This window comes from Natator depressus, chromosome 26 (assembly GCF_965152275.1).
Source record: "Natator depressus isolate rNatDep1 chromosome 26, rNatDep2.hap1, whole genome shotgun sequence".
Classification (NCBI taxonomy): domain Eukaryota; kingdom Metazoa; phylum Chordata; order Testudines; family Cheloniidae; genus Natator; species Natator depressus.
Window position 1 is genome coordinate 6731253 of NC_134259.1, and position 12020 is coordinate 6743272.

A 12020-nucleotide genomic window follows, 5' to 3' on the forward strand; every position below is an offset into this window, starting at 1 on the left:
TCGACCCAGCTTTGAAATTAGAGTAGTTCGAAGTGCACTAGGGAACTGCTCATGTGCAGCAGCAGGGTCCACGCTGGTGCAGGGTAGATCACACCTCAGCTTGTCATTAGCTAACTGTTTGTTTGTGTGGACAAGGCCTTAAGTACTTACATGGGCCTGTCTTATGGGAGTGTCTCTAAATCTTTAATGTCTTTCTCCTCACTACACTGCTGGGAGATAGCGAAGTGTTATCGTCCCCCAGTTTACAGATGGTGAATGGTGGCACACGTAGGCTGGGTGACTTGCCCAAAGTCACCCAGGAAGTCTTTGGCAGAGCATAGGACTCCCAAATCCTAGGCTATAGTTCGAACCACCGAACCGTTCTTCCCTTTAAAAATCAGAACAAAAGATTATTTATGTTGACTATGTAGTATATTTATATGAATGAATAATAATAGCTAGAGTGACGGTAGCAAGGATAAAACTGTAGAAGGGTTAACTCTCCTGCTTCTGGGTAGACTAAATATCTAAGATTAAGAAGAAACTTCCCCTGTAGAATTGATAATTGCCCATTATAGAGTTTTACACCTTAGCTATGAAGTGTAAATGCTTGTTTGTACTGCTTGCTATGAGAGACAGAACACTGGACTGCATGGAACAGTGGTTTGATCTGGCATGGTAATTCCTGTGTGTGTGTGTGAGAGAGAGAGAGAGAGAAAATACTCTTGCATGTTATCAATGTATATTAGGAGAAGAAATCTATATAATACATGACCAGTTCAGTATCGCCAATCCTGAGCACTCAAAAATCATGAGATTTTTAAAAAGAATACATTCTGGATTCTGTTTTACTTGCCTTTTAGTTTTTGAGCTTTTGGGATTCTTGTTTTCAGACTCTTCTCTGCGCTAGCAATTTATATTTTTAAATGAAAGCTGAGCTTCCCGTGCAGTGTTCTGACTCCTGGAGCTGAGACATTAAGAAAAACGCCAAGTATTGCAAGACATGTGATTAAAACTATAAGAGTTGTCAGTGCTGTTGGTTACATTGCACATGTTTTGCCTAGCGTTCCTAAAAGCCAGGAGCCTGTCGCTTCTCCTGATTGTGCTAGGGCTAGAGAGGAGATCCAAGGCAGATCTGATCTCAGAAAGTTCCCAGAATGAGTTTGGATTGAACCGGGGAAGAGCCAGCATGTCTGCAGCTTTGATTTATCTACCTGGCCTACATGACACCTCAAGCCCTGGGACAGGCAGGAAAGTGAACGATACTATCTCTTGGGGGGATTATTTTGTTTAGATGTCAATTACGTCCCATTTGGGAAGTGAATGAACACTAAAGAGTGATGGGGTTGAGCAGGAGTAGAGATAAAAGCCTAAATGCCTCCTGAAAGTCTCTCCCTAGCAAATACTTCAAGGATAAGTTGTCAAGAAGGGGGCTGAAAGGGAGGTAGCAGCCTTGAGTGGAGAGAGAGTTCTCACTGAGGAAGATGACCCAGCAGGGGGTGATCTTGAGGGGGCCTGTTGTGTCTACTCTGATAGAGATGTGGCCGGGGGGAGTTTCAAGGGGGTTGTGAGGATAATTTAGGGGCTTCTTCTTAACCAGAGTGAAAGTTCTGGGAGCAGATGGTTCCCTTAGGTAGATATTTGCAGGCTAATTTTTCATAGGATGCTGAGCATTAGCGACTCCAATTGACTTCATTAGGACCTGTGGGTACAAAGGTCCTCTGAAAACCCACCCATTTAGGGCCAGATTCTCAAAACACATCTGTGCTAGAGCTAGGTGGGAAACTGTTTTTTCCTATCCTGGGAAAATATTTGAGCTTTTTGAAAAATGTTCCTGTTCCCAGTTGGGGGACACAGTCGAAATCTTGAATTGTTTTTGCAAACTGACAAATGAAGCATTTTGTTTCCATCCTTTCTAAACATTTCATTCCACGTTTGACCATTTTAAATGTGGGGTGTTTTTTTACTGTAATTAGCTCAACGTTCAAGCAAAAAAGTCATTTTGATCTGGAAAACTGGAATTTTTTTGTTAGGAACATGTCAGAATGGGATTTGTTGACCATTTCAAAAGTGTTTTCCCCCCACCCCCCTGCCAAAAAAAAAAAAGTTTTTGAATTGAGAAATTCATCAAAACTGACCCTTCCCTGTGAGCAGTTTCAGTGAATCAACATGTTTTGATGGGAAAACAGTTGGCAAAAAAAATCACAACCAGCTCTACTCAGCACTTTGGGAGCTGACGCTTTTGAAAATCAGTCCTGCACTGGAGTGCTGAGCAGTTGAAAAACTGGCCCTAAGTAAATGAACTGTGATGTAGCTTGCTTTCTTTCTGTCTTCCTCTGAAAAACTGAATGGAGGGGTTTCCAATCAATAAACAGTTCACAAACTGCTAATCCAGGACTATATAAAAAAATTAAGATATTTTGTCTTTTTTTCTTGGTCAGTTTAATAATCCCCTATACACAGAATCACACACAATCATCTTGTAAACACAAGCAAAATTACACAACGACACATTATCTCGCTCATCCAGTTACTTGATTGTACGGTTGTGTGCTTTTGTTTTTCTACAGTTAAATTTGTACTGCAGGTAGATCTTTTTCAGCCCAAAACTTAGATAGTATATTTCCTGGTTTTAAATGCTATTTGTTAACTTTCCTTTTAATGGCTTTGCTTTGAAAACACAGATGCTAATATTAACAAAAATCCTTAATTGAGTGTGTGTTTCTGTCTTAAAATAGTGTGCTTTTCATTAGAAACCTACCAGATTATTTTTCTGGAAATATTCATTCAAATCAAATATATTGTATTTGGTCATATCTTTTTTTGTATTCACTATCCAATAATCCCACTATCCTAGGGTAACAGATTTTACTAGCAATAATATTTTTGGAAACAGCAAATAGTAAATGAGCATTAGAAAATGTCCATGGGATGTGAATTTTAAACTCGCAAAAGGGGTGCACTGGAAATCTGATTCCAAGTAATCTGATTCCAGTTAGGGAAGAGGAACAATACCAAGTGACCTAGTGTCCAATGAAAACTAATCGACAGAGCTCAAGTTCCGAATGCTTCCAATGATCTGTTCACGAAGGATCTCTAGGTCTAAAATTATTTATTTAGAAAAAGCATCTAGCAAATAATTTCAAATAACAATTATAGCCAGGGATGTTGGAAACTGAGTGTGGACTGCCTGTGAACAGGAAAAGGAGGGACGTTTGTCTAATAAATACTTGCTAGTTAATTATATTCACTCAACACTACACGGAAACATTGTGTCCTTTCAATTAAGAGTCTGATCCAAACCCCATTGGGCTTTAGAACCAGGCCAGTGCTTAATTTGTAATGAGAGGTGCTGGGGCTCAAGCATGTATGTTTGTTTGTTTGTTTGTTTGTTTTTTGTTACTTTCATAACTGACAAGCCCAGGGGTGCCGGGACTATGAACTGGCAGGTCCAGAGGTGCCAGGGCTCAACCCTGGCACAAATTAAGCACTGGATCAGGTACGAAGGATGGCATTCTCTCCTGCCTTTGTGAATCCTGAGTAAATGACCAGGAGTTCGCCGTGGGTGGGTGGGAACAGCATTGTGAAATCCATTTATTTATTTATTTATTTATTACCTTCGCACCCAAAATCCCCATTGCTCTAGGCACTGTACACACACATAGGAAGTCCCTGAACTGCTGCAGCCTTCTAGATCTCCGTCTGCCCTCAGGTGGGAGGGATTTGTGTGAGCGTTACATAGTCCAGTGTTCACTGGCCATACACCATCCAGCTGCCTCTCCCTCTGACCCCCACGCAAACACCACACTACTTCCAATGGCTCCCCTAACGCAGCACGCTTCCAGTGCGTAGTGGGATTTCACAGCCCCTTTGTGGTGTGGGCTCTCCCCTTCCACTCTTCAGTGCAGCAGAAGCAGGCTCCAAAAGGGTTTGGATGATTGAGATTTCATGATAAAATCTATTTGGACAGACATGGCCCTGCTGCTGCACAACATTACCATCAATTATCTGTATTACAGCAACACCTAGGGTCCCAGGTGTGGTTGGGATCTCTATTGTCCTAGGCACTATACATACAAGATATTTACAAGATTTAATGATATTCTAAGGAAAATAGGCACCGATTCGTTTCAAAGCAGGATTACATCATCTCCATGGGATTGAGACTGACATAAAAATAATTCAGTATTATGTTTTGAAATCTCAGATTTCTAGGGCAAATAAAATGGGCCCAGTTCTCTCACGGACACCAGCTTTACTTGAGTCTATAGCACGACACTGTTGTAAGTTTCAGAGCCGCAGCCGTGTTAGTCTGTATCCGCAAAAAGAACGGGAGGACTTGTGGCACCTTAGAGACGAACCAATTTATTTGAGCATAAGCATCCGATGAAGTGAGCTGTAGCTCACGAAAGCTTATGCTCAAATAAATTCATTCGTCTCTAAGGTGCCCCAAGTCCTCCTGTTCTTTTTGCTGTTGTAAGTGAAACCAGAGTTTAGCTGAGGGGGTAGAGTTCTCCATACCCCCGTTTCTCACCATCCCGGGTAAGGGAACCCAGCAAGAATAAAACAGCTCACCTAAGCTCTTGTGGCTGAGTCAGAGGGTCTGGGTTTCTTTCATGACATATTGGTGACGTGGAGGGAAAGGTATATCCCACACCTGCTTTTCAAGTGCTGTCTTGTGCCCGAGGCTATGTCAGGCCACAACATGAAATGCTTTCTTTGGAACCTAACCTCGCAGTGACAGCAAATATGCTGTGCCAGAGGGCCTGGCAGAGGAGTTGCATGTTGTTACCTGACATATTTGGGATATATGCTATTTTTGGTAGCTACTGTCTATATCTAGGTAGTTATGTGGTCCCATCACTGTAATAGCTCGGTGTAATGTCTGGGATAATACACTGTGGAATCGTCTTTTCTGTTAGGACCATGTCTTTCAACACACACATGCTTCAGATAATTGAATTTTCCAGTTAGAAAGATGATCTCTTTGATTCTGCATGTGAAAGCTAGAAGGCATCTTTGAATGGCCGAGTTGTTGGATGAACATTGGCTATGGGTAAGATCTCAGTGGGGCTACTCACACGAGTAAGGTGAGCAGAATTGGCCTCATTTGTAGTGGACACAGACTGTATTGGCCATATATAGCTCTCTGTCTACTGGGGAATTCCCCTTGACGTTAAGGGCACCTGTGTGTAGACTGACCCACCGTGCCCTTTGTGATAGAAAAATGAACAGGTAAAATTATGCCCCCTGTGAACTCTCACCATGCTCTGCACAAAAAAGAAAAAGTTAGAAGTGTGACAGCTTCCTGTCTGAAAATAATTTTTCCTTTATGAGAGCAGCATCGTCCCCTGGGCGGTAGTTCCAACTCTTGCCATTCCGGTGTAGAGAAATACTAATCCTTTTACACAGCGTTTCTTTAATAATATAATAGATTTCAATAAAACCATGTCCTTATTTAGTCATCGAAAAAGATTTCTACAGTAACAACCAAACTGATCAGTGTAGCTATTTACAACATATCTAATGCCCCTGGAAATGCCAGCACAGAAGTGATTCTGGAAAAGCTCTCGTCCTCAGGCTTGGAAACCGTGTGTGGCTCTTCCAGATTTAATACTTATGTAGTTCTTGTAACCTGCAAAGCACTTTATATATAGAGAGAGCCAGAGCCTTAGCTGTGTAAATCGCCATCGCTCCTTTGAAATCAATATAATTAAGCTGTTGGACACCAGCTGAAGATCTGACCCAGCAACTAATTAATTAACCCCCACAGCTTTCCTGTGAAATAAAATGAACCTATTGTAGGTATGGGGAAGGGAAGCGGAGAGGTTCAAGGATTTGCCCAGGGTTGAAGGGAAAGGAGGCTGTGTCAGAGATCAGAACTCTGGAATTCCTGGCTCACAGAGCTGTGCTCAGGCCATGAGACTATGACCTTTCTCTCTCTCTCTCTCTTTGATACCTTGAGCCTTTATTTCCAATCGCTGTGCTGAATCAGATTTCCTGGTAACTGCACATTCTTTGAGCGGGGCAAGAGACAGGAGAGTTTTTTTGTTGTTTTTTTTTTTAAAGAGTGAACAATGTAATTGAAAAAATGGTGGTGGGTTTTTTCATTTTTTTTTTTTGTTTAATTGAAAAAAAATACACACATGAAAAACGTGTGCTGGGCAGGAATGAAGATAGGTATATCCGAACTTTATCACAGAGGATAAAAGTTTTTGGTTTAGGAATTAAATAAAATGGTCCGCTGAAAATATATGTGCAGAAACGTGCACAGCCAAAGTACTTTCGACATTTGTCTTTAGGAAAGACAGGAGGGTTGGTTGGTTGGGCTCGGGTGATCACTGCTCTTCTTGCATTCTGGAGAAGCAAATACTTTTTGGGGGCAGGAGGTGAGAGAGAGGAAGGGCTGTCTTTAAAAACACCCATGTTAAATAAATAAAGTGATCAGGAGCTTAGTCCCCAGGGATCAGAGCATGAAAGCGCCAGAGAGCCCCTTCTTCTAGCACAAAGGCTTTTAAAAGACACAGGCTCCAGGGGGAGGCCCAGCACCCAGCCATGGGGGCGGAAGAAGGTGGAAGGGGACTGAGCAGGAACTGTCCTGGTCCGGGGCTTCTGATCCCCCTCCTGCCCTGCAGAGAGGTTCGGCATCTTCCAGGTGGTCGGTCTCAAGGGAGCCCTTTACCAAGCCCTGATCCCTGCTTGCAGCGTGGCTTGCAAGTGACCCTGCTGGCTCTGAGCGGCGCTGGAGACACTAAAGCTCATGTTCATGATGTGACCGGCGGGCGCGGTACTAGCGGGGCCCCCCGCGTAACTACCGCTGTAGTTTGCGCTGTAGGGGCTATTGCTGTAACCGCGGTAGTAGGCGTTATAGGAGTAAGGGCTGACCGGGACGTTATAAGGGGCAGCGTAACCCTGTGAGCCCCCAAGGCAGGGCTTGCCATCCCTGACAAGTACAGGGACCGCTACCCTCCTGGGAGGCAGGGGGTGGGCAGAGAACTCCAGCGATTTATCTTGCCTTTGTCTCTTGCACTTGTATCTCCTGTTCTGGAACCAGATCTTGACCTGCGTGGAGGTGAGTTTCAGCAGGCTGGCGAGATGCTCCCGTTCCGGAGCCGAGAGGTACTTCTGCTGTTTAAACCGCCTCTCCAGCTCGAAAACTTGCGCTTGAGAAAACAAAACCCTGGGTTTCCGCCTCTGCCTTTGCTTGGGCCGTTCGCACGGGTCGTCTTTCTTCTCCGGGGTCTCGAAAGAGTCCGCGGCCAGCGATTTGCCTGCGAAAGCCAAAGCACAGGGAGACATTTTCAGCTCCACGCCCCCAGAAACGTGTTTAGCGTTTCCCAGCCCTGGGTCAAAGAACGACTCACGGGCTCCTGTGAAATTAGATTCACGATTATTAAAGCCATTGGGAAAACGGGCTGAATTAACCCGAACATCTTTGGGGGGGGGGGAACCACCCCGTGTTTCTGCCAAAAAATGAAATTTCGATTATTTTTTTCATTGACAACACAAAATTAGTTCAAGTCTTTCATCTGCCAGCACTGATCGTTTCTCTCCGTCTGCTCTAAAGGGGTTATAATCAATAGGCCCGATTCAAAACTCATTAAATCAGTGGGTGCCTTTCCAATGACTTAGCAGACTTTGCATCAGATCTGTTAAGGCTGGTGAGCTGTCATTAATTACCGCTATATCATTTATGTATATTTCACTGGACCAAATCTCTCTCCAATTGAATTGCATAAATACGCACAAAAAGAACAGGAGGACTTGTGGCACCGTAGAGACTAACCAATTTATTTGAGCATAAGCTTTCGTGAGCTACAGCTCACTTCATCGGATGCAACGGTTGCTCACGAAAGCTTATGCTCAAATAAATTGGTTAGTTTCTAAGGTGCCACAAGTCCTCCTTTTCTTTTTGCGGATACAGACTAAGAGGGCTGCTACTCTGAAACCTGTCATAAATACTCACTTCTGTTTCACTGAGATTGATGGGTGAGGAAAGTAAAACAGGACCTGATCCACTGAACATATCCCATGTGAACGGTTCATAGCAAATACCGTAACTCAGTATATACCTTGCTGTCTTTTATTACCAGAATATCGTGTGTGTGTGTGTGTGTGTGTGTGTCGAGGGGAGACACTATACGCACTGTTCCCTCTAAGCTATGGTCCTGCGTGTGCACACAGATCCTGAACCCTGCGCACGCACAACAATTTACACAGAAGAATTTTTTTGTGCACAGGGCCTGTCAGAAATTAGAGGGAACATTGACTGTCAGGCTATGTTTTTATTTAATTTGATGCAAGAAACATGAAGCGATCTTCAAATGAAGGAGGGAAGGCGATCAGCTCCAGGAGACAATGCGCATCAGAGCCTTGAGTGAAGACATAGATAGCTAGGTTTCAGAGTAGCAGCGGTGTTAGTCTGTATTTGCAAAAAGAAAAGGAGGACTTGTGGCACCTTAGAGACTAACCAATTTATAGCTAGATCCACTTCGGGAGAATCCTACTCAGCGTGCGGCACCTGTTACCTTCCAGTGTGATTTCTTCACAGCGGGACAATGGAGCCAAGGAGTATTCCCGCTGCTCCTTTCCACACACCCACCCCACCTCCTTGCCGAGTCATTTCCAAATCTAGACGTCCGATCTGGCAAGCTCCCGCTCGCAGGAGTAATCCTTACTCCAGGGAGTAGACCTCTTGGCTAGAACAGGGACCCACATGATTGATACGCGCCAATGTGGCAGAATCAGCCGCCAGTTTACTTAATGGTTCCCACCAATCAGTCCCGTGCTGGGGTGGTGGGTCCTGTCCGGAGGCTGCGGATGAAGCCGGACACCAGCACGTTCGCAAGGAATCGGGGCGCAATGTAAAGCCCCCGAGGTGTATTCTGCTCTCTTTGCTCGTCCAGACTTTGGTTCCCATGTTATTTGAACTAAATTATTGCGCTCTTCCGGCTTCTTCCTCCGCCCCGTTACACTTGGAAAGAAAACCGGTGTAGGTGATAAAAAATAAAACTAAAAAAGCACAAGAAGAGCCTTATTGACTTTCTGGCTTATATAATAATAATAATAAATTAATAATGCCGTTTAGGCGTTAGGAAAACGACCCGCGTTCCTATTTATGTGCGCTGTGAAGTAGGAAGTTTTGGACTGAGTTATGCAAAACAAAACCAATCTGATCAGTGTGTGTGGAATATGCTGGCAGTTTGGCCTCTGGTTCCTAAACCTGCGTGTCAAATACACGCGCCGGTTAACAAACAGCTGAGAATGAGTCAATAACCAAAAAAAGGGGATCGGTTTGGACTAAAATTTCGACCCCGTCCAATCAATATTTAGCAGGTTACAACTATTCTCGTGTGATGGATGCTGCTCGTGCAATCCTGCACGAAGGAGAGTTATTGTAGCTTTAATTGTTCGTTTAAAAAATCACGTCGTGGCATTGAAATCACCCACGTAGTGGGCTGTAATATTTTGAATGATTGTCTTTAGTTACAATCGTGCACATGTTAAATGACCATCCAGTCATTTCCCATGTCACTGGGTATGTTGGAATGTTTTCTGTTTTTAAAAGAATGTAGAGTGTGTGTGTGTGTGTGTACGTACATATTGTGTGTACACCCATTCAAACGCTTTATATTTTATATCTTAAAATAGTGTTAATGGATGTATACAATATATTATAAAGTGTTTGAATATATATACACGCAGAGACAGCTCTTTTTCTTTATGTATATAGTGAAATCTTATAAAACGACTTCATATTTTAAATTATTTTCAGCTTATAACAATATTTTCCTTAGATGCTTAACAGAGCTAACTATGAGTTGGAAGCTTGAACTATTAAATGCAAAGCTGTATTATATTTATTTCCGTAAGCAGTAATTTATTTCAAATCAAAATACAGGCCACCCCCCAGCTGGACAGGTCAGTGGTGACTTTTGCCATCTTACAAAATTCCCTGTGCCGAGGACTTAATTTTATGGACTTGTAACTTTGTGGCTGGTTTTATTTTTGAAACTTTTAAAGGACAATGTCGACAAAGAAAAAGCCACCTTCACAAAACATCAGGTGGAGGAAAAGATAAATGTTGACAGTTGACCATTATTTGTTTTAAATAATATATAGGGGGTTACAAAATTTAAATACCAGCTTTGCTCGTGCAGTCAAACGGGATCTAATTTGAAACGCAATTGGGGGGGGGGGTCAAAAAAGCAACAATTTTTTTACATCTTTCACGGTAGTAATTTTTGTAACTGTATTCTCTGCGGCTGCGAAGTACCCGATTTGCTTTTCTATTTGTATGTATCCAAATGCTTTCCTATATTGTGTGTGACGTATATTACTTCACACTTAACACCGGTTGTGAAAATACTTTTACTGTGTACATACTGGTGGCTTTGTTCCTGGCATTGTTTTACTGTAAGAACTTTTAAAACTATAGGTAGGTGAATCTGAAGAGACTAGAATCCAGTTTTGTCGATGATAGCTACACGGAAGAGTTTGAACAATTAAATTTGCGTAGGTTTCTTCTATCAACATGTATATCGCGTTATATATGTCTCACAAAGATATCAAATTTGTATATTACAAATTCCAGATTGCAACCTCTCTGGCTACTCAAAAGTTTTATCCTGCCATTCTATATAATCGCAAATGAAATCACGTGGTATCTTAAAGCAAACAAATTATTTCATTGCAACGGGTCTAAACACGATCTTGTAGCCCAGATTTTTTCTGTCAACGTTTCCTTCACGATTTTTAATGCTGATTTCTTGCGGTGCACTAATATATGGCTTGATGATAGGGAACCTATGCAATCCCCTTACCCCAGATTTTGTGTATTCACCAAAACTAAAAGCCTATAGATGGCCTCATTTCACTGGGGGAATATTTTGGAGAGGTAATTTGCTATGAAGTTCAATACCAAATCTGTGCATCTCTTTATGGGATTAAGAACATAAGAATGGCCATATTGGGTCAGACCAATGGTCCATCTAGCCTCATATCCTGCCTTTTGACAGTGGCCAGCGCCAGAGGCTTCAGAGGGAATGAACAGAGCAGGTGAATTATCCAGTGATCCACTCCCAGCTTCTGGCAGTCAGAGGTTTGGGGACACCTAGAGCATGGGGCTGCCTCCCTGACCATCTTGGCTAATAGCCATGGATGGACCTATCCTCCATGAACTTCATCATTGATCCAAAGCCGCTGAAGCCAAGGGAAAGATTCCCATTGACTTCCATTGGTTTTGGATTCGTCCCCAAGTTTATTAGCTGGTGGTATTTCTCCCTCCCGCCCCTCCCCCCCCTTTAACTTACTTAGGTCCATGTCGTCGTCTTCTTCACAGGAGCTTCTCAGGAGCTCATACTCCTCCTCACGCCTCCTGCAATTTCCGCGCTGATCGACTTCCACCGGGAAGGGAAGGTCCCCAGAGTTGTAGGCAGCCTCTTGTTTCTTGCGCAGACAAGCAGGGGCTGGCTGCAGGGCCGGAGGCTCTTGCAGATCCTGGGGGAGGAATCCCTGAGGGTCGCCGCTCTGAGCGCTCTGCTGCTCCAGCTTTAAGATGTCTTTGACCGAGAAAGGGGTGGAAGTGATAGGACAGGGCAGCATCCTGCTCAGACTCGTGGGGGAAATGGAGAGGAAGAAATGTTGGAGCCCCAATTCTGGGGGCCCTGAGATGGGGGAGGGGAAACGAATCCCCTGAGGAGCAAAATCAGGGCTCCCCGGACTGGAGGGTTGTGTGTGCCAGGGCCCTGTGCTAGTTCTTTGGCTCGCTGGGCTGCTTCTGACGTGCTCCCACGGGCTTAGGGTTACCTTGGAATTGTGAATGGGAGGGCTTCCTTCTAAAAGCCCATTGGTTCCCCCGGAGCCACGTGACGACCCCCTGCCTCTTATTTACCTCTTGACTGCTACTGCAGAGTAGGGTATCACCCAGAGATCAACAAATATACATCGATATGGGGGGGGGGGGGAACGGGACATCGTGACAGAGCTGAGCAGGGATGAGGCCAGCCTTTCCTTTTCTGAACTCTTCCTTTGGGTGAATA

At 43.8% G+C, this 12020-nt stretch overlaps 1 protein-coding gene across 1 annotated transcript; it reads right to left on the reverse strand.

The window, feature by feature from the left end:
* Positions 1–4424: 4424 nt before the first annotated feature.
* Positions 4425–11792, reverse strand: NKX2-6 (NK2 homeobox 6). Its single transcript, XM_074939990.1, has 2 exons — positions 11292–11792; positions 4425–7250 (listed from the first exon to the last, which is right to left on the reverse strand). Exons 1-2 carry the CDS (start codon positions 11581–11583, stop codon positions 6658–6660), a joined length of 885 nt encoding a protein of 294 aa, XP_074796091.1. The 5' UTR covers positions 11584–11792; the 3' UTR covers positions 4425–6657.
* Positions 11793–12020: the final 228 nt, after the last annotated feature.